The sequence below is a fragment of the Mustelus asterias genome, unplaced genomic scaffold, assembly GCF_964213995.1.
Source record: "Mustelus asterias unplaced genomic scaffold, sMusAst1.hap1.1 HAP1_SCAFFOLD_704, whole genome shotgun sequence".
Classification (NCBI taxonomy): Eukaryota; Metazoa; Chordata; class Chondrichthyes; order Carcharhiniformes; family Triakidae; genus Mustelus; species Mustelus asterias.
This window is the reverse complement of record NW_027590653.1, coordinates 142,146-163,530: the sequence shown is the minus strand read 5'-3', so window position 1 is coordinate 163,530 and position 21,385 is coordinate 142,146. Positions and strand designations below refer to the sequence as shown.

Here is a 21,385-nt window from a genome sequence, read left to right as displayed (position 1 = left end):
TCCCTACCCCCCCCAATCTGCTTATTAATTTGACCGGTGTTAAGCAAGTTAAAGAGGGACAAATCATGCGACAGAGAATGTGTTAGTAGAGCCATCACCCACTGCAGGCAGTGGGGGCGGGGCAGCCCAGAGTGGCTCTTTCTTCATGGACACCCCAAAGGGGGCAACGATCTCAGGGGGAGAGAGAGAGAGTCCATGGGAAAAGTAGAAGCAAAAAGAAAACCCAACAATGACTTCCCCTGGTCTCTCTCAAGCAGGAATAATTAATTCTGAGGATTAACCCAGGCCAGCATTTAGCACACATTTCCCGTGGTCCTGAGGTCACAACCAAGTGTTTTCTGTTCACTGGGGAAGGGGGTGACTAGAAACCGAGTTAGGTTTCGTTTGAAATTTCCCAGACTGCATTCTGGAAACGTCCAATTGCGTGGCTCGGGTCTCCGTTACGCTACCCAGAACCAGCACTCTGTCACACGGATCAATCTCTGATATCAATGGACAGGGATTCATTAGCTCTGTAACCCGTAGTATGTGGTGGGGGGTCGACGGTGGGGGGTCGGCGGCGGGGGGTCAGGGGTGGAAGGCTCCCTCTCTCTTGCACACTTACATACTCCTTCGCACTGGGTTCCTGACTCTGGGGGTAGTCCGGGAGTGGGGTGTCGCAGTCCGGGCTGTAGTGCTGGCAATAGTCGTAGGCAGCCCGAGGGTCTGAGGAAATCAGCAGCTGCTGGATGTCACCCTGAGGGAGAGAGAATGTTAGAAGAGGCTGTGAAATGGGGCCATTGGAAGTCCTGGAATTAAAAAGCTCAATGTTTGGACACACCCTCAGAAACACCCTGTGATCCTCCCATGACCTTCCCCCACCCCCTTCGACCTGCCCCCAACCCCTCTGACCCTCCCTCACCCCCCTCCATCCCTCCTGCCACCCCACTCGATGATCTAGAACAGCGTCAGCAACCAGAGGTTCATTAACATCCCATCTGAATCTCCCAACCTTTCCCGTTTTGATCACATTGGGCGGGATTTTATGGCCTCGCTCATCCCGAAACCATAAATCCCAGCCCGAGGTCAACGGACCTTCCCACTGTCCGGCCCTCGCCTGCTCTGATTCCCGTGGCAACGGACCTTCCCACTGTCCGGCCCTCGCCTGCTCTGGTTCCCGTGGCAACGGACCTTTCCACTGTCCGGCCCTCACCTGCTCTGGTTCCCGTGGCAGGTGGGAGAGTAAAATTCCAGCAATTATCTTCTAAAAGAGTTTTTCAAAAAATCCACTCAAGAAAAGTGAGAGTCGTATTTTGATCATGGAGACAGAAGAGGAAATCGTTCTGCTGTCCCACTGCTTCATGGATGATTCGAATGTAAACATCGATGTGTTCAGAATAAACCAGGAGGAGTGACATAGCTACACTGCAGCCTGGGGGATACTCGGGCCTTGCGGTTAGGCTCTACTGAATATCCATTTTTTTATTCATTCATGTGGGGGCATCGCTGGCCAAACCAGCATTTATTGCCCATCCCTAATTGCCCCTCGAAAAGGTGGTGGTGAGCTGCCTTCTTGAGCCGCTGCAGTCCCTGAGGTGTAGGAACACCCACAGTGCTGTTAGAGAGGAAGTTCCAGGATTTTGACCCAGCAACAGTGAAGGAACGGCCGATATATTTCCAAGTCAGGATGATGAATGGCTTGGAGGGGAACCTATAGGTCATGGTGTTCCCAAGTATCTGCTGCCCTTGTCCTTCTAGGTGGCAGCAGTCATAGGTTTGGAAGGCATTGCCTAAGGAGCCCTGGTGAGTTCCTGCAGTGCATCTTGTAGATGGTACACACAACTGCCACTGTGATGATGGTGGGGGGAGTGAATGTTTATGGAAGGGGTAGCAATCCAGCACACTGCTTTGTCCTGGATGCAGACAATCATGGCGGTCCACTGACCGCGCACAGTAAGATCCAAGAAAAGGTGGGGCTGAGGGGGGGGGAGACGGGGGTGAGGGAGGAGGGAGCGGGGGTGAGGGAGGGGGGAGCGGGGGGGAGGGAGGGAGAGCGGGGGGGGAGGAAGGGGGAGCGGGGGGGAGGGAGGGGGGAGGGGGGTGAGGGAAGGGGGAGCGGGGGGGAGGGAAGGGGGAGCGGGGGGAGGGAAGGGGGAGCGGGGGGGAGGGAAGGGGGAGCGGGGGGAGGGAAGGGGGAGCGGGGGGGAGGGAAGGGGGAGCGGGGGGGAGGGAAGGGGGAGCGGGGGGGAGGGAAGGGGGAGCGGGGGGGAGGGAAGGGGGAGCGGGGGGAGGGAAGGGGGAGCGGGGGGGAGGGAGGGAAGGGGGAGCGGGGGGGAGGGAAGGGGGAGCGGGGGGAGGGAAGGGGGAGCGGGGGGAGGGAAGGGGGAGCGGGGGAGGGAAGGGGGAGCGGGGGGAGGGAGGGGGGAGCGAGGGGAGGGAGGGGGGAGTAGCAGGGGGAGGGGGAGGGAGGGGGCGGGGGGGAGGGAGTGGGGTGTGGGTGTAGCAATGGGGGAGGGAGTGGGGTGTGGGGGGGGAGGGGGAGTGGGAGAGGGAGTGGGGTGTGGGGGAGGGTGTAGTAATGGGGGAGGGAGTGGGGAAGGAAGTGGCAGTGGGGGAGGGGGATGGGATGGGGCAGTGGGGGAGAGGGATGGGAAGGGGCAGTGGGGGAGGGGGATGGGAAGGGGCAGTGGGGGAGGGGGATGGGAAGGGGCAGTGGGGGAGGGGGATGGGAAGGGGCAGTGGGGGAGGGGGATGGGAAGGGGCAGTGGGGGAGGGGGATGGGAAGGGGCAGTGGGTATAATGTCTCGTTGAACAAATCTACACAACTTCTCCCAAGCACAGTTTCTCTCTTTCTCTAGGCTGCGAACATTGGATTATCATACAGGCAGCAGCCTTCCCCGCACCGACCCCCCCCCCCCCCTCCCCCGACTCCCAAACCTTGGAAGCTTCTCCACTCCTTCCACGAGGTGGATTAATTAGCTGATTAATCAGTGACTCTTGCAGCGACTCTGACACCCCGTGGCCGGGACTGGGAGCCAAGAAGCAGTGGGGAGCAGAACTTCAGGAGAAGTTCTGAAGACTCCATTTGAAGCCAGACACAAATCACCTCACGGTTCAGAGCCTCCTCTTCCTCCCCCACATCTCCACCCCCACCCCCGCCCCCTCTCCCCTCCCTAACATACTACAACGTTTTCCCACTAATCCCCAACGCAGTCCGGCACTGAATCCCGGAAGCCAAGCTTCCATTCACCTCCTGACGGAAGTGATTGCCAGGGAGATGGGCCTGGGTCACCAGCCCGGGAGGCAGCCCTCCCTTCGCCTGTAGCCCTCACCCTCCTCCCCACCTGCTCGGCGGAGTGACAAGCCTGCTTCCAGACAAGGCCAGGTTCCCATGCAAGGGACCTTGTCTAACCCCCGGCAACCCACTGTTGTCATGGTGCAGAGAGAGCTTCCGTGTTTTACTGCAGGGTTAGGCCCTGACGTCAGGCAGCCCACCACTGATTCCGTTGCCAGGGAACCCGGCGGAAAGCACCACTGATCCCCCCAGGCCCATCCCCAAGTCCTGGGACTTTCCTCATCTCGAGTTGCCAGAACCAAGGAGCAGGGACCAGACAGCGTCACAGAGTTACAGGATTCAACAGAGTCACAATCAGTTTCTGTATCTAACCCCGTGCTGTACCTGTCCTGGGAGTGTTTGATGGGGACAGTGTAGATGGAGCTTTACTCTGTATCTAACCCCGTGCTGTACCTGTCCTAGGAGTGTTTGATGGGGACAGTGTAGAGGGAGATTTACTCTGTATCTAAGTTGAACTGTAACTGTGATCATCGCCACATTACTGTTCAAGTGTCTGTCACAAGTCTTGCATCTCAGCATTATACATGTCCCTAACCTTGATCGAAAGACTTGGGGTGAGAAAGATTCAAAGGAAAGAAGGGCCTGGAATTTACCTCAAAGACTTCTTCATCGAGAATCCTGGTTCCAAACACGACAATTCCTTTGGTGTCAATAATGGGTTTGTTACTCCGGGGCAGGGGTTTGGTCACAGTTTTCTTGCAATCAAAAATCATGGTGATCTTCTTCTTCTGCACACTGATAGCAAGTCGATGCCACCTGCAGGGGTGAGTGAGACAATACAAGGTGGGTCAGAGAAATAGAATGAGGAAACAGACTGACAGACATGGAAAAATACAGACAATGAGACAGACTGACACAAACAGCATGATGCACAGTTGGAAAAACAGACAGGAAGACAGACTGACAAACATGAACCAAATAACAGACAGTGAACCAGAAAGACACACACAGGAAAATACAAAGCCAGAGAAACTGACATGCATACAGGACAATAAGAAGTTTAACAACACCAGGTTAAAGTCCAACAGGTTTATTTCTTCTAAGAAGGGGCTTAGAGCTCCGAAAGCTTGTGTGGCTTTTGCTACCAAATAAACCTGTTGGACTTTAACCTGGTGTTGTTAAACTTCTTACTGTGTTTACCCCAGTCCAACGCCGGCATCTCCACATACAGGACAATACACAGAGAAACAGATTGACACATACAGAATAATACACAGACATCGAAACAGGCTGACACACACAGACAATACACAGGCAGTGAAACAGACAGACGTAAACAGGACAATATACAGACACACAAACTGACTGATGCACACTGGACAATATAAAGGCAGATAAACAGATGGACACACACAAACAATACAAGGAAAGCAGAAACAACTTGACACACACAGCACAATACACAGGCATCGAAACAGGCTGACACAAAATGGGCAATACACGGACTGACACACGTAGACAATAGACAGACAGTGAAACAGACAGACACACCCAGGATAAAATACAGACAGAAAGTTAGGCTGACACACAGAACAATACAGAGACAGAGAAAGTGACTGATACACAGGCAGAGAAAAAGGCTGCAGGACACAGGACAATACAAAGACATAAACAGGCTAACATAAAGGACAGTCATGACATGGACAGTACACAGTCAGCGACACAGACATGAAGACAGACTGACATACATGGAACAATACACACACAGAGAAACAGATTGACACACATGATAATACACAGGGGTAGAAACAGTCTGGGCAGCACACAGACAGTGAAACAGACTGACACACATAGGTTGATAAACATAAAAAGAGCCTGACAGACACAGTAATGGACTGACACACCCAGGACAATACACAGGCATAGAAACAGGCTGACGGACTGGGCAATACACAGACTGATAAAAAGACTGACACACACAGTACAATACACACATACAGCAATACAGACTGACTCACACATGACAAATACACAGGTAGAGAAACAGACATGAAGACAGACTGACAGAAAGAGGATAAACACAGTAAGAATCATAGAATCATAGAAACCCCACAGTGCAGAAGGAGGCCATTCGGCCCATCGAGTCTGCACTGACCACAATCCCACCCAGGCCCTACCCCCACATATTTACCCGCTAATCCCTCTAACCTACACATTTTAGGATTCTAAGGGGCAATTTTTAACCTGGCCAATCAACCTAACCCGTACATCTTTGGACTGTGGGAGGAAACGGGAGCACCTGGAGGAAACCCACGCAGACACGAGGAGAACGTGCAAACTCCACACAGACAGTGACCCGAGCCGGGAATCGAACCCGGGACCCTGGAGCTGTGAAGCAGCAGTGCTAACCACTGCGCTACTGTGTAAGAAGTCTTACAACACCAGGTTAAAGTTCAACAGGTTTATTTGGTAGCAAATGCCACTAGCTTTCGGAGCGCTGCCCCTTCGTCAGGTGGAGTGGGAGATGTGCCGAAGCGGCAGCGTTTCGAAAGCTAGTGGCATTTGCTACCAAATAAACCTGTTGGACTTTAACCTGGTGTTGTAAAACTTCTTACTGTGTTTACCCCAGTCCAACGCCGGCATCTCCACATCATGAGAAACAGGATAATACAGAGACAGAGAAACAGGCTGACACAACAGGACAATATTCAGACAGATAAACCGACTGACACACATGGGATGAAACACAGGCACAGAAACAGGCTGACACACACTAGGCAACAGACAGACTGAGAAACAGACTGACACACACATGACAATACACAGACACAGTAATGGACTAATACACACAGGACAATACACAGGCATCGAACCAGGCTATACACAATACACAGACAGTGAAATAGACAGACACAAACAGAACAGTAGACAGACAGAACAACAGACTGACACACGCAGGGCAATGCAGAGACAGTGAAACTGAGTGAGATATACAGAACAATACATGTACAGCAAAACAGACTGTCGCACGCAGGAAAATGCACAGGTAAAGAAAAAAACATGGGCGTGGGGCTGGGGAGTGGTGGGGAGGATTCTCCCAAAAAAACCTAAGTGCCTAACGGGCGGAAAAGTGGGAGATTTTCCCGCCTTTTTTGGGGGTACTTCGTGGAACAAATCACCGGCACTCTGTGCATCACAGAGGGGGATTCATTCCGGTAAGGGGGTTGTGGGGGTCCTATTGCATAGTGCTTAGTGGGCCACTACATATGCATCTATCTGTTAGTGGGGAGCACACTGCTCCCCTCTGTCCCCCTCGCCTCCCTTCCCCCTCTGTCCCCCTCGCCTCCCTTCCCCCTCTGTCCCCCCCGCCTCCCTTCCCCCTCTGTTCCCCTCACCTCCCTTCCCCCTCTGTTCCCCTCACCTCCCTTCCCCCTCTGTCCCCCTCGCCTCCCTTCCCCCTCTGTCCCCCCCGCCTCCCTTCCCCCTCTGTTCCCCTCACCTCCCTTCCCCCTCTGTCCCCCTCGCCTCCGTCCCCCCTCTGTCCCCCCGCCTCCCTTCCCCCTCTGCACCCCCGCCTCCCTTCCCCCTCTGCACCCCCGCCTCCCTTCCCCCTCTGTCCCCCTCGCCTCCGTCCCCCCTCTGTCCCCCCGCCTCCCTTCCCCCTCTGCCCCCCCGCCTCCCTTCCCCCTCTGCACCCCCGCCTCCCTTCCCCCTCTGTCCCCCTCGCCTCCGTCCCCCCTCTGTCCCCCCGCCTCCCTTCCCCCTCTGCCCCCCCGCCTCCCTTCCCCCTCTGCCCCCCCGCCTCCCTTCCCCCTCTGCACGCCCGCCTCCCCTCCCCCTCTGCACCCCCGCCTCCCTTCCCCCTCTGCACCCCCGCCTCCCTTCCCCCTCTGCCACCCCGCCTCCCTTCCCCCTCTGCCCCCCGCCTCCCTTCCCCCTTTGCCCCCCCGCCTCCCTTCCCCCTCTGCACCCCCGCCTCCCTTCCCCCTCTGCACCCCCGCCTCCCCTCCCCCTCTGTCCCCCCGCCTCCCCTCCCCCTCTGTCCCTCCGCCTCCCTCCCCCCTCTCTCCCCCCCCGCCTCCCTTCCCCCTCTGCACCCCCACCTCCCTTCCCCCACCTCCCCCCACTCTCACCCCTCCCTCAACTGCCGGCCTCCCAATGGCTAGCTTCCCAACCCTCCCCCCACCCCCATCATTGGCCTCCCAATTGCTTCCCAGCCCCCCTCGCCTTCCAGTTGCCAACTTCCCAACCAACCATCCCTCCCCCGGATCGCCGGCCTCCCCAACCCCCACCACCAATCGGCCCCCCAGTAGGCAGTGTCCGCCCCTTGGCATTGTCAGGTACCCGATGAGCAGTGCCAAGCTGCCAGGCACGCCCACCACCCTTGCCCCCTCCCTCACAGGGGGCCTCATAGAGGCCCATAACCACCAAGCGTGCTAAGATCTGCGGAGAGATCCAACCGAGAAGCCAATTTCCTTGCTGGAATCAACTCTCTGCCAAATATGCCACCCACCCACCCACATCCCCCCTCCTCCTCCTCCCCCTCCCCCACATCCCCCCTCCTCCTCCTCCCCCTCCCCCACATCCCCCCTCCTCCACCTCCCCCGCCGCCGCATTGTGTATATTTGAGACCGAGTCAGGTAGGGCACAATCATTCACGCTGCTGCGAGGTCGGAGAATTTGAAGGACCGTCAAATCTCTGCTCACAGCGAGCAGGATGGGAAAATCCTGCCAGCGTGAACGGTAGTAAGATTCCGGTCATAGGTTTTTGAATAGTAAGCGATTCAAGAGATATGAGGAAAGGGCAGGAAAGTGGACATGAGGATATCGGATCAGCCATGATCCTATTGAATGGCAAAGCATTATCGAGAGGCCGAAGGGACCACTCCGGTTCCTATCTCTTCTGGTGTTCCAATGCAGAGATAAAGAAACATGCTTACACACGCAGGACGACAATGAACATATACATGAACTGAGTGACATACACAGCATAATACACAGTCATAGAAACAGGCTGACACACACAAGATAATAATACACAGATACGGAAATAGACTAAAACATGAGGACAATATACAAAGACAGAAACAGGTTAAAACACAAGACAGAGATAGAGCAACAAGCCAACACACACAGACAGAGAAACAGACAGAGACACACAGGCAACAAACAGACAGAGAAACAGATCTATACAGACAGCAGAATACAGAGACAGAGCAACAGGCTAACACATGCAAGACCACAGACAGACAGAGAAACAGATACAGAGACCAAGAAACAGGCGCACATACACAAGGTCATAGACAGACAAAGAAACAGACTGATCCAAACAGGACAATTCACACACAGCGAAACAGGCACACACACACAATACACAGAGAAACAGGTTTACCTACACAGGGCACTATACTGACAGAAAAAATGATTGACACACACATTACAATACACAGAAATAGAAACAGGCTCACAAACAATAAACAGACTGACACACATATGACAACACACAAAGATTGTTTGTGAGTGTCGCTCTGTTTCAATCTTTGTGTGTTGTCATATGTGTGTCGGTCTGTTTCTATTTCTGTGTATTGTCCTGTGCGTGTCAGTCTGTTCCTCTCGGTGTACATTGTTTGTGAGTGTCACTCCGTTTCAACATGCACCAAGAGGAACAGACTGACACGCACAGGACAATACACAGAAATAGAAACAGACTGACATTCATTGAACAAGAAACAGACTGACACACATATGATGATACATAAAAAGAGGAACAAATTGACACACAAACAATGTACACTGAGAGAAACAGGCAGCCACGGAGATATTACACTGACACAGAGACAGACTGACACACAAGACAATACAAAGAGAAACAGGCTGATACATTAAGCTCAATACATAGACAGATATAAAGGATTCACACAAAATGGAAAGTACACAGAATGACACACAGACAATACAGAGAGAGAACAGACTGACACCAAAGGACAATATTCCGACAGAAAAACAAAATGACACACAGGACAATACACAGAGAGAAACTGACTAAAACACACAAGACAGTACAGCCAGAGAAACAGACTGAGACACACAGAAGAATAAACAGGCAGAAAAACAGTCTGAAAGATGTAGGACAAAACACAGAGATAAGCAGACACACAAGAGGATAATGCAAGGAAATGGAACAGAATAACACACTTAGGACAATAGAGAGAATTAGAAGGATACACACAGGGCAATACAGAAAATCAGAAGTCGCGATCTCCCGGCGTCTGATGTCGGGAGAAGGGGGTTGTCAGCACTGACTGTGTGGGTGGAGAGGGGGGGGGGGGGGGTTGGTTGGGGGAGGTGGAGGACAATATATAGCAGAGAAACAGGCGAACAGACACAGATCGTGAAAGAGACACACACAAGAAAATTCACAGAGAGACAGCCGAACACACAGGGAAATATTCAGAGAATCAAACTGGCACAGAGGTCAATACACGCACAGAGAAACAGACAAACACAAGAAAATACACATGGAGAGAAACACACTGATGTACACAGGGCATTACACTGACAGAGATAGACTCAAACATACAGTACAATACACAGACAGCTAAAGAGACTGACACACACACACATACACACTGAAATACATAAAGAGCAAAACAGACTGACACTCAGGACAATACACAGACAGAATGACACATGGAAAAATTCACAGGCATAGAAATAGGTTGACACCCACTGCTCCATACACAGACAAAGAAACAGGTTGACACACAGAGAAAAAGGCTGACAGAAACAGGGCATTACACTGCCAGACAAAGTGATGACACATACATTACAATACACAGACAGGGAATCAGACTGACAAACGCACAGGATAGTGTACAGGCATAGATACAGACTGACATAAAGCAGGAAAGTACCAAGGCAGAGAAACAGGCAGCCATATACAGGACAACGCAAAGATAGAGATACAGACTGATACACATAGGGCAGTAGATAGAAACAGAATCAGAGTGACACACACAGGACAATAAACAGACTGAGAAACAGACCAACACACAGGACAATACACAGACAGGTAAACAAACTGGCACACACAGGAAAATTCACAGAGTAACAGGCTGACACCCACATCACAATACACAGACAAAGAAATAGTCTGACACAGGCTGGACAATAGACAGACACATACAGATTGACAGCAGGACAATAAAGAGACCGCAAAAGAGACTGACAATACACATGTAGAGAAACAGGCTAAAACGCACACATCACAATACACAGACCGAGAAACTGATACATACACCACAATATACAGACAAAGAAACAGTCTGGAGAATAAAGAACAGTACAGCACAGGAACAGGCCCTTCGGCCCTCCAAGACTGCGCCGATCATGATGTCTGCCTAAACTAAAACCGTACGCACTTACAGAGTCCGTATCCTTCCATTCCCATCCTATTCATGTATTCATCTAGATGTCCCTTAAATGCCACTATCATACCTGCTCCCATCACCTCCCCGGGCAGCGCTTTCCAGACATTCACCACCCTCTGTATAAAAAACTTGCCTCACACATCTCCTCTAAACTTTTCCCCACGCACGTTAAACCCTATGTCCCCTAGTACTTGACTTTTCTACCCTAGGGAAGAGCATCTGACTAACCACTCTGTCCATGCCACTCATAATCTTGTTAGCCTCTTTCAGGTCACCCCTCAACCTCCATCGTTCCAGTGAGAACAAACCGAGTTTACCCAACCTCTCCCCATAGCTAATGCCCTCCTTACCAGACAACATCCTGGTTAAACCTCTTCTATGCCCTCTCCAAAGCCCCCACATCCTTCTGGTAGTGTGGTGACCAGAATCGGACACAATATTCCAAATGAGGTCTAACTAAGGTTCTATTAAGCTGCAGCATGACCTGCTAATTTTTAGTAGACAAGACACTGATAGAGATTGACACACTTAGGACAATAAACAGACTGAAAAACGGACTGACACAGATAAGACAATACACACTGAGAGAAACAGGTTGAAACACACAAAGCAATACAGAGATAGAGGAACTGACTGAGACGCACAGGACAACCAACAGACAATGAAACTCACACACACGACAATGCACATTTGGAAAAACAAAATGACACACACAAGTCAATACATGCACAGAGAAATAGAAACTCACATACAAGACAATACATAGATGGACAAATAAACTGACACACACACACAGCACAATACACAGGCAAAGGGAACGGCTGACGCACACATTAGACAACACAGACGTACAAACAGGACAACACACACAGACCAATACAGAGTGAGAAACAGACCAAAACACACAGCCAAATGCACAGACACAGAAACATGCAAACATCAAACAACACACAGGCAGACAAATGTATAGATAGACACAGGACAATACACAGACAGAGAATCAAATTGAAAAACACAAGACAATGCACTGACAGACAAACAGACTGACACACACAGGCCAATACACAGAGAGAAACAGGCAGTCACATACAAGACAGTAAACAGACAGAGAAACAGACTGATATACACAGGAGAATACACAGACATAAAAACAGGTTGACAAACATAGGACTGTACACAGACAGAGGAACTGATTGACATCCAAAGAGAAATACACAGGCACAGAAACAGACTGACACATGGGAAAATACACACACAGAGAAACAGACTGACTCACACAGAAGAAGATGCAGATAGAGAAACAGACTGATACTACACAGCGATAGAAACAGAATGACATACACAAGACAATAAGCAGGCAGAGAAACAGACTGACATATACAGGGCATATAAATAGAGGCTGACAAACATAAGACAGTACACAGACTGAGGAATGGACTTGAAACACAGTGAAAAATACACAGGCACAGACAAACACACAAGTTAATACTTAGGAGGGAGAAACAGGCTGACACAAACAGAAGAATACACATACAGGGAACAAAGGACAATAAACATACATAGAGACAGACCAACACACAGGACAATAAATAAATAGACTGGCACACACAGGGCAATTCACAGACAGAGAAACAGAAAAATAGACTGACACATGCAGGTCAATAAACAGGCATAGAAACAGACTGACACACACGACCATCAAAGAGAGAGAAAAACAGAGAAGGACATATACAGGGCATTATACTGATGGAGAAAAAGGTTGATACACACAGCACAATAAACAGAGAGACAGACTGAGACACACAGGGCAATACACAGGTAGAAACAGACTGACATATACAGAAATATTCACAGACATAGAAACAGGCTGTCACCCACAGCACAATACACAGACAAAGAAGCAGACCGACACACACAACATAATGCAGAGAAATAAAAACAGACCGACACACAGGACAATACACAGACAGAGGGACTGATACACAGAGTGAGAATTAAACAGACACAGGAACAGGCTGACACAGGAAAATATTCAGAGGGGGAAACAGACTGACACACAGACAACTATGCAGACAAAAAAAAGCCAGATCTCTCTACACAGGAAACTACACTGACATAGAAACAGGCTGACACAGTACAACAAACAGACAGGGCGACAGACAGACGCATAGGACAATATAAAGATAGAGATACAGACTGACACACTCAGGACAAACAACAGTCCAGGAAACACACAGGACAGACACAAACAGGACAATACTCAGTCAGAAAGGAAGACTGACACATAGAATCCCTACAGTGCAGAAGGAGGCCACTCAGCCCATCAAATCTGCACTGACTCTCCGAAAGAGCCCTAACCGCTGCCCTATACCTATAACACCACACATATATACCGCTAACCTACATATCTTGGGACATTAAGGGGCAATTAATGACCAATCCTCCTAACTTGCACATCTTTGGAATTTGGGAGGAAACCGGAGCACCGGGAGGAAACCCACGCAGACACAGGGAGAATGTGCAAACTCCACACAGACAGTCACCCAAACTGGATCGAACGCGGGTCCCTGGCGCTGTGAGGCAGCAGTGCTAACCACTGCGCCACCAACTGTCTCACACACAGGAAAATACTCAGACACAGAAACAGACTGTTTCACAAAGAACAATTCTGTTAACCTTTTTGATTTTGTACCTGGCCAGTTTTTAATTGAAGGTCTGTCACGTACCTGACTCCAAAATCTCTTCAGACGCTCCACTGTTTCAACTTTCCGCTAGTTAAATTGTACTTTGATCTTTCCTTTTTGCTCCAAAATTCACAACCTCACAATTCCGTGCAATGAAACCCACCTCCAGCTCACACTTTGTAGTTTTACGTTCCAGTCTCCACCACTTACCACAGCTCCAGTCCCCGTTACACTGGCAAACATGGATTCATGGCTCCCAGTGGCGATGTCTAACTCACTGAACAGGCGGGGAAATGAACAGACAGAGGCACACTGGGTGCAACAGAGTATATGGACAATTGGGCACACACAGCGGGATAGAGACAGAAAAATGCACCTCCTCTGCACAAGCATGAAGACGCGCAAAGAAATACAGACGTATAAACAGACTAACACACACAGACCTACTCAGCGAAAACACACCTTCATGCAAGCTGCTATGTACAGGCTGAAATGCAAGCAAAGTCACACACGTGTACATACATGTATACACATGCACATTCACAAATACGGAAGTGCACACATGTACACACATACATACACATGCTTACTTAGTTTAGTTAATTTATTCATGTCACAAGCAGGTTTAAGAACATAAGAACATAAGAAATAGGAGCAGGAGTAGGCCATCTGGCCCTTCGAGCCTGCCCCGCCATTCAACAAGATCACGGCTGATCTGAAGCGAATCAGTTCCACTTACCCGCCTGCTCCCCATAACCCCTAATTCCCTTATCGATCAGAAAACTATCTACCCGTGATTTAAACATATTCAACGAGGAAGCCTCCACCACTTCAATGGGCAGAGAATTCCAGAGATTCACTACCCTCTGAGAGAAGAAGTTCCCCCTCAACTCTGTTCTGAACCGGCCCCCCCCCCTTATTTTGAGGCTGTGCCCTCTAGTTCTGGTTTCCCTTCTAAGTGGAAAAAATCTCTCCACCTCTACCCTATCCAGCCCTTTCATTATCTTATATGTCTCTATAAGATCACCCCTCATCCTTCTAAACTCCAACGAGTACAGACCCAATCTGTTTAATCTCTCCGCATCTCCGGTTTCAACCTGGTGAACCTTCTCTGCACTCCCTCCAAGGCCAATATATCCTTTCGCAAATAAGGGGACCAAAACTGCACACAGTACTCCAGTTGCGGCCTCACCAGTGCCTTGTACAGTTGCAGCAAGACCTCCCTGCCTTTATATTCTATCCCCCTCGCGATAAAGGCCAACATTCCATTCGCCTTCTTGATCACCTGCTGCACCCGCAGACTGAGTTTTTGCGATTAGTGCACAAGGACCCCAGGTCCCTCTGCACAGTCGCACGATGTAATTTTTCTCCATTTAAATAATATTCCAATTTACTATTATTTCTTCCAAAGTGGATAACCTCACATTTGCTCACGTTATATTCCATCTGCCAGATCCTCGCCCACTCGCTCAGCCTATCCAAATCTCTCTGCAGACTTTCCTCCACGCAATTCGCTTTCCCACTCACCTTCGGGTCATCAGCAAACTTGAATACCCTACATTCAGTCCCCTCCTCCAGATCATCTATGTAAATGGTAAACAATTGAGGCCCCAGCACCAATCCCTGCAGCACGCCACTGGTCACCAACTGCCAACCAGAAAAGCACCCATTTATCCCAACTCTCTGCTTCCTGTTAGATAGCCAATCCCCAATCCACGCCAACACCTTACCCCTAACTCCGTGTATCCCAATCTTCTGCAGCAACCTTTTGTGAGGCACCTTATCGAACGCCTTCTGGAAATCTAAAAACACCACATCCACCGGTTCCCCTCTGTCAACCGCACTAGTGACATCTTCATAAAAGTCCAGTAGATTCGTCAAACACGACTTTCCCTTCATGAATCCATGTTGCGTCTGCTTGATCGAACCATTCTTATTCAGGTGCTCTGTTACTTCCTCTTTAATAATGGACTCTACCATCTTCCCAACTACGGACGTTAAGCTAACCGGCCTGTAGTTACCCGCCTTTTGTCTACTTCCTTTTTTATACAGCGGCGTAACAGTAGCTGTTTTCCAGTCAGCCGGCACTACCCCAGAGTCCAGCGAATTTTGATAAATTACTACTAACTCATCTGCTATTACCTCAGCCATTTCTTTCAGTACCCTGGGATGCATTCCATTCGGGCCTGGGGACTTTTCTACCTTCAGTCCTATTAGTCTACCAAGCACCACCTCCTTAGTAACAGTAATTGTATTAAGGACATCCCCTCCCACCAACTCTCGATCTCTAATATTCGGCAAACTATTTTTGTCTTCCACCGTGAAGACCGACACAAAGAACTTATTTAAAGTCTCAGCCATTTCCTCGTTTTCCACTATTAAATCTCCCCTCTCATCTTCCAAGGGTCCAACATTCACTCTCGCCACTCTGTTCCTTTTTATATACTTGTAAAAACTTTTACTATCATTTTTTATATTTTGAGCTAGTTTAGTTTCATAATCTATCTTTCCTTTCTTAATCGCTTTCTTAGTCGTTCTTTGTTTTTCTTTAAAGCTTTCCCAATCCACTAATTCTCCACTATTTTTGGCCACTCTGTACGCATCTGATTTTATTTTAATACTCTCCTTTATTTCCTTCGTTATCCACGTCCGGTTATCCTTTTTCTTACAGTCCTTCTTCATCACTGGAATATATTTTTGCTGAGTACTTAAAAAAATCTCCTTAAAAATCCTCCACTGTTCCTCAGCTGTCCTACCTACCAGTCTGCTCGCCCAGTCTACATTAGCCAATTCCACCCTCATCCTATCGTACTCCCCTCTGTTCAAGCAGAGGACACTGGTTTGGGACCCTACTTTCTCACCCTCCATCTGTATCAGAAATTCCACCATATTATGATCACTCATCCCAAGAGGATCCTTCACAAGAAGATCCTTAATCCTACCTGTCTCATTGCACAGAACCAGGTCCAAGATAGCTCGCTCTCTCGTAGGTTCTGTAACATACTGTTCAATGAAACAATCCCGACAGCATTCCAAGAACTCTTCCTCAAGCCCTCCACGTCCAATTTGAGTCGACCAATCAATATGTAGGTTAAAATCCCCCATGATTATTGCCGTTCCACTTTTGCACGCATCCATTATTTGCTTGTTTATAGCCCTCCCCACCTCTAAGTTATTATTTGGGGGCCTATAGACCATGCCTACCAGTGTCTTTCTCCCCCTACTATTCCTTATCTCCACCCACAACGATTCCACGTTTTGCTCCTTAGAGCCTATGTCGTCTCTCACTACCGTCCTGATATTATCCTTTATTAACAAAGCTACCCCACCTCCTTTTTCTACCTGTCTATCCTTCCTAAATGTCTGATACCCCTGTATATTCAGTTCCCAGTCCCGGTCACCCTGCAACCACGTTTCTGTGATGGACACTAGATCATATTCATTTGTATGGATTTGTGCCATCAACTCATTTACTTTGTTTCGAATGCTTCGTGCATTCAGGCAAAGTGTCTTTATGCCAGCCTTTATCTGGACCCGGTTTGTTGAAGCACTACTAACATCTCCCAAGCCCTCTCCTCCTTGAGCTAGTTGTTTATTCACTATACTCCTGGCATTAGAGTAGACACATCTCAATCCTATGGTCTGACCTCTCCCCTTCTCTGTTCCCAGTCCACCTGCCCTCTTGCACTGCCTATAACCCTTCTCTGTTTGCGAGCTACCTTCCTCACTCTCAGTCACGTCACTTTGATCCCCTCCTCCCAACCTATCTAGTTTAAACTCTCCCCAGTAGCCTTAGCCAACCTTCCTGCCAGGATATTGGTCCCCCTGGGATTCAAGTGCCACCCGTTTTTAGTATACAGGTCACACCTGCCCCTAAAGAGGTCCCAATGGTCCAGGAACCTGAATCCCTGCCCCCTGCACCATTCCCTCAGCCACACATTCATCCTCCACCTCACTCCATTCCTTTCCTCACCTTCCCATGGCACAGGCAGCAATCCCGAGATTACGACCTTTGCTTTCCTCCTTCTCAGCTGTCTCCCTAATTCCCTATACTCTTTTTCCATGTTCCCTTCCCCCTTCTTACCCACATCAGCGGTACCAATATGTACCGCTACCTCCGGCTCCTCTCCCTCCCACCTCAGGATTTCTGGGACTCGCCCAGCGACATCCTGGATCCCAGCCCCAGGGAGGCAGACCACCATGCGAGACTCCCGCCTGCCTCCGCAAAATCACCTGTCCGTCCCCCTGACTGTCGAGTCCCCGATTAATACCGCCTTCCTCCTCCTTTCCTTAGCCCTCTGAGTTACAGGGCCGGGCTCCACCCCGGAGACACGGCCACTGCTGCTTCCCCCAGATGGGCTGTCCCCCCCAACAGTGGTCAGACAGGAGTACTTGTTATGTAGGGGCACTTCCACCGGGGTGCTCTCAATCACCCATGTTTTACCCTTCCTGGCTGTCACCCACTTGGCCTCCTCCCGTGGCCCTGGTGTGATCACCTGATGATAGCTCTTGTCTATCACCTCCTCATTCTCCCTCACCTGCCTAAGATCGTCAAGCTGCAGTTCCAGCTCCCTGACACGGGCCCTCAGGAACCGCAGCTCGACACACCCCTCACAGATGTGGATGTCCAGGAGGCCAGGTGCCTCCAGGACCTCCCACATACTGCACTGTGAGCAACACACTGGCTTTACACTCATATTTCACCCTTTCTTCCAAGGTACACAGAGAAAATTAAATTATAAATAAAAAGAAATAAGAAACCCACCCCTGTCGCCCTTTCTGCCTAAGCCCGATGAGCCAAAGCCCCTCAGTTCTCACTCAGCTCCCTCTCACTCCGCTGCCCACTCCCAACGCTGCCCGTTAGATAGTGGGGCCTGCCTTTTAAACCTCGCGTGCACTAAAAAAAACTCAAAAGACCCTTCCCAGTAAACCCCACGGCCACTGCCGGTTTCGCGCCAGAATTTAAAAATAATTAAATAAATAAATAACACCTGCGAAAAAGTACTTTAAATTAAATCTTACTCCAAAAATCCTGTCACCAGTCACACCTCTGCCTTTCTCCAAAGCAACAAAGAGGACTATCCCCCCAACTAACTGACTTATATACAACTTTTGACCCTCCCAGTACACCCCACGGCCACTGCCGGTTTCGCGCCAAAATTTTACATTCAGGTTTACATTAACACTGAAAATCCCCTAGTCGCCACACTCCGGCACCTGTTCGGGTACACTGAGGGAGAATTTAGCATGGCCAATGCACCTAACCAGCACGTCTTTTGGACTATGGGAGGAAACCAGAGCACCCGGAGGGAATGCACACAGACACAGGGAGAACATGCAGACTCCACACAGACGGTAACCCAAGCCAGGAACTGAACCCAGGTCCCTGGCACTGTGAGGCAGCCATGCTAACCACTGTGCCACCATCCCACCTATATTATATATATGCACACACACACATTCAATCGCATGTACAATCACATAATACATGTACATACAGACATACACACACAAGGACGCACAAAAACACACACAGACACACATGCACACAACTGTGCACACCATACACTGGTATATATAAACAAATATGTGCACAGACACACTCAAATGCATCAAACACACATACACGCATGCATACACAATTAAACACATGCACATACACAGACACACACATGGCATAGACACATAAACCCGCAGATGGCAGCCCATGTACTAACTTTCCGTCGGACAGGTTGATGCCTCCAAAGATGGGGTAGTCCTCGGGGGCAGGCTTGCCACTGTGGTCCTCATACAGGAAAACTGGCGACCTCCCCAGCTCCACGCCCACCTGCTGCATGCCTTGCTCACTGTAGATGGACAGCAGGAAAGCCTGGTTTCCAGCTTTCGGTTTCACCAAAGCCATGATGGAGAAGTCCTCGGGGAATCGAGTGCCTCCTGGAGGGGGAAGGGGAGAAGGGCAGCATTAACAATCAGATCCCAGAGGCACAGGGAGGGTCACTCAGTAACCATAGAGACAGGGAGAGAGTCACTGAGTAACCATAGAGACGGGGGGGGGGAGGGGTCACTGAGTAACCAAGGAGAAAGGGGGAGGGTCACTCAGTAACCATAGAGACAGGGGGAGGGTCACTCAGTAACCATAGAGACAGGGGGAGGGTCACTCAGTAACCATAGAGACAGAGCGGGTCACGAAGTAACCATAGAAACAGGTGGAGGGTCACTCACAAAATCAACTTAACTGAGGGGCAACTCATAAAGGGCAGCTCCCTAAAAGGAGGGGAACCGCCCAAAACAAAAGACAAAGTGGAAAGGAAACTTAAAACATCAATTTAAAGTGTGATTAAAGGAGTCAATAATACAATCCAGTCCCTGCATGCCCAGCAGGCACAGAAGGCATCAACTGTGCCCTCGGACACTGCATGCTCCCTCTCCAGGGACACCCAGCCGTGAATATAGCTGCAGTAGAGTGGCAGACAGTCGGATAGGACGACCCCCTCAATCACCAGACAGGGGGAGGGACGCTCAGTAACCATAGAGATAGGGGAAGGGTCAATCAAGAACCATAGCAACAGGGGAAGGGTCATTCAGTAACCATAGAGACGGGGAGCGTCACTCAGTAACCAGAGAGACAGGGGGTGGCTCACTCAGTAACCGTAGAGACAGGGGGATGGTCACTCAGTAACCATAGAGACAGGGGGTGGGTCACTCAGTAACCGTCGAGACAGGGGGATGGTCACTCAGTAACCATAGAGACAGGTGGTGGGTCACTCAGTAACCGTAGAGACAGGGGGTGGGTCACTCAGTAACCAGAGAGACAGGGGGATGGTCACTCAGTAACCATAGAGACAGGGGGATGGTCACTCAGTAGCCATAGAGACAGGGGGTGGGTTACTCAGTAACCGTAGAGACAGGGGATGGGTCACTCAGTAACCATAGAGACAGGGGGATGGTCACTCAGTAACCATAGAGACAGGGGGATGGTCACTCAGTAGCCATAGAGACAGGGGGATGGTCACTCAGTGACCCATCACATGAGCAAATCTGAGCAGCAGCCACAAAAAGTCCAACTCTCCCATCAGCTCCTGCACAGCAGATAGCAACTGGCAGACTGAGTGAAATGGGTGTTGACCAGGAGCTTTCTCTTTGGACCGCTGCTGTTCCTCTAGGACAGCAGAACGAGCAAAGGCAGCAGGACCAGGGAATGTGAAACACTCCACTGCACATTGACACAGATTGATATGTGCCACTTACCCTGGGCACCGGGTCATGATGTCACGTGACAGCTGCCAATCACCAGCCAAAGCCGTAACTTACGGCTCCTCTTCCTCATGCCCTACACCCGCACTTTCGGATGCCACGCAGAGGTCCTTCACCTTCCCGGCATGCTCGACCGAGTTCCTTCTTACCTGGGAACAGCTGTTTAGTGGGGGCGCTGATCTGAGCCTTTTTGGATATTCTGTAAGCCACATCTGCGCTGGAGACGGATTTTCTTTTGGGGCAGAAGCCTGAGGTTGTCCTTACTCCTTCCGGTAACCTGTTAAACTGCAACACTTGTAAAACATCTACAGGATCAGCTGCAGAGAGAGAAAGAAAGAGGCAAGAGGTACAATCAGTGCGGAGCTCACACACCACACGGGACCATCATACACTTCCCCACTGACCCATGCCCACCCAGCCCATGCTGCTGCTCCCAGTTAGCAGCCGCACCTCAAACCTGGTGCTGTGGGTTGAACACAATGTCAGTATTTATCCACTGGATAAAAGCAAATTACTGCGAACGCTGGAATCTGAAACCAAAAGAGAGAATGCTGGAAAATCGTAGCAGGTCTGGCAGCATCTGTAAGGAGAGAAAGACTCAAAACATTAGCTCTTTTCTCTCCTTACAGATGCTGCCAGACCTGCTGAGATTTTCCAGCATTTTCTCTTTTGGTCAATATTTATCCCACTACTCCAGATTGTCCATTGTACACATCTGACATTCTCAGAGACCTCTCCCTCGT

At 50.0% G+C, this 21,385-nt stretch overlaps 1 protein-coding gene across 1 annotated transcript in view; it reads right to left on the bottom strand.

The window, feature by feature from the left end:
• LOC144487291 (collagen alpha-1(V) chain-like) overlaps positions 1–21,385 on the bottom strand; it is a 44,342-nt gene that overhangs the window by 13,885 nt on the left and 9,072 nt on the right. Inside the window, exons 2-5 of the mRNA XM_078205373.1 lie at positions 20,792–21,005; positions 19,106–19,322; positions 3,928–4,090; positions 605–736 (exon numbers count right to left, since the gene is read on the bottom strand). Of these exons, the coding sequence (XP_078061499.1) occupies positions 605–736; positions 3,928–4,090; positions 19,106–19,322; positions 20,792–21,005 (726 nt within the window). The remainder of the gene's footprint in view (positions 1–604; positions 737–3,927; positions 4,091–19,105; positions 19,323–20,791; positions 21,006–21,385) is intronic.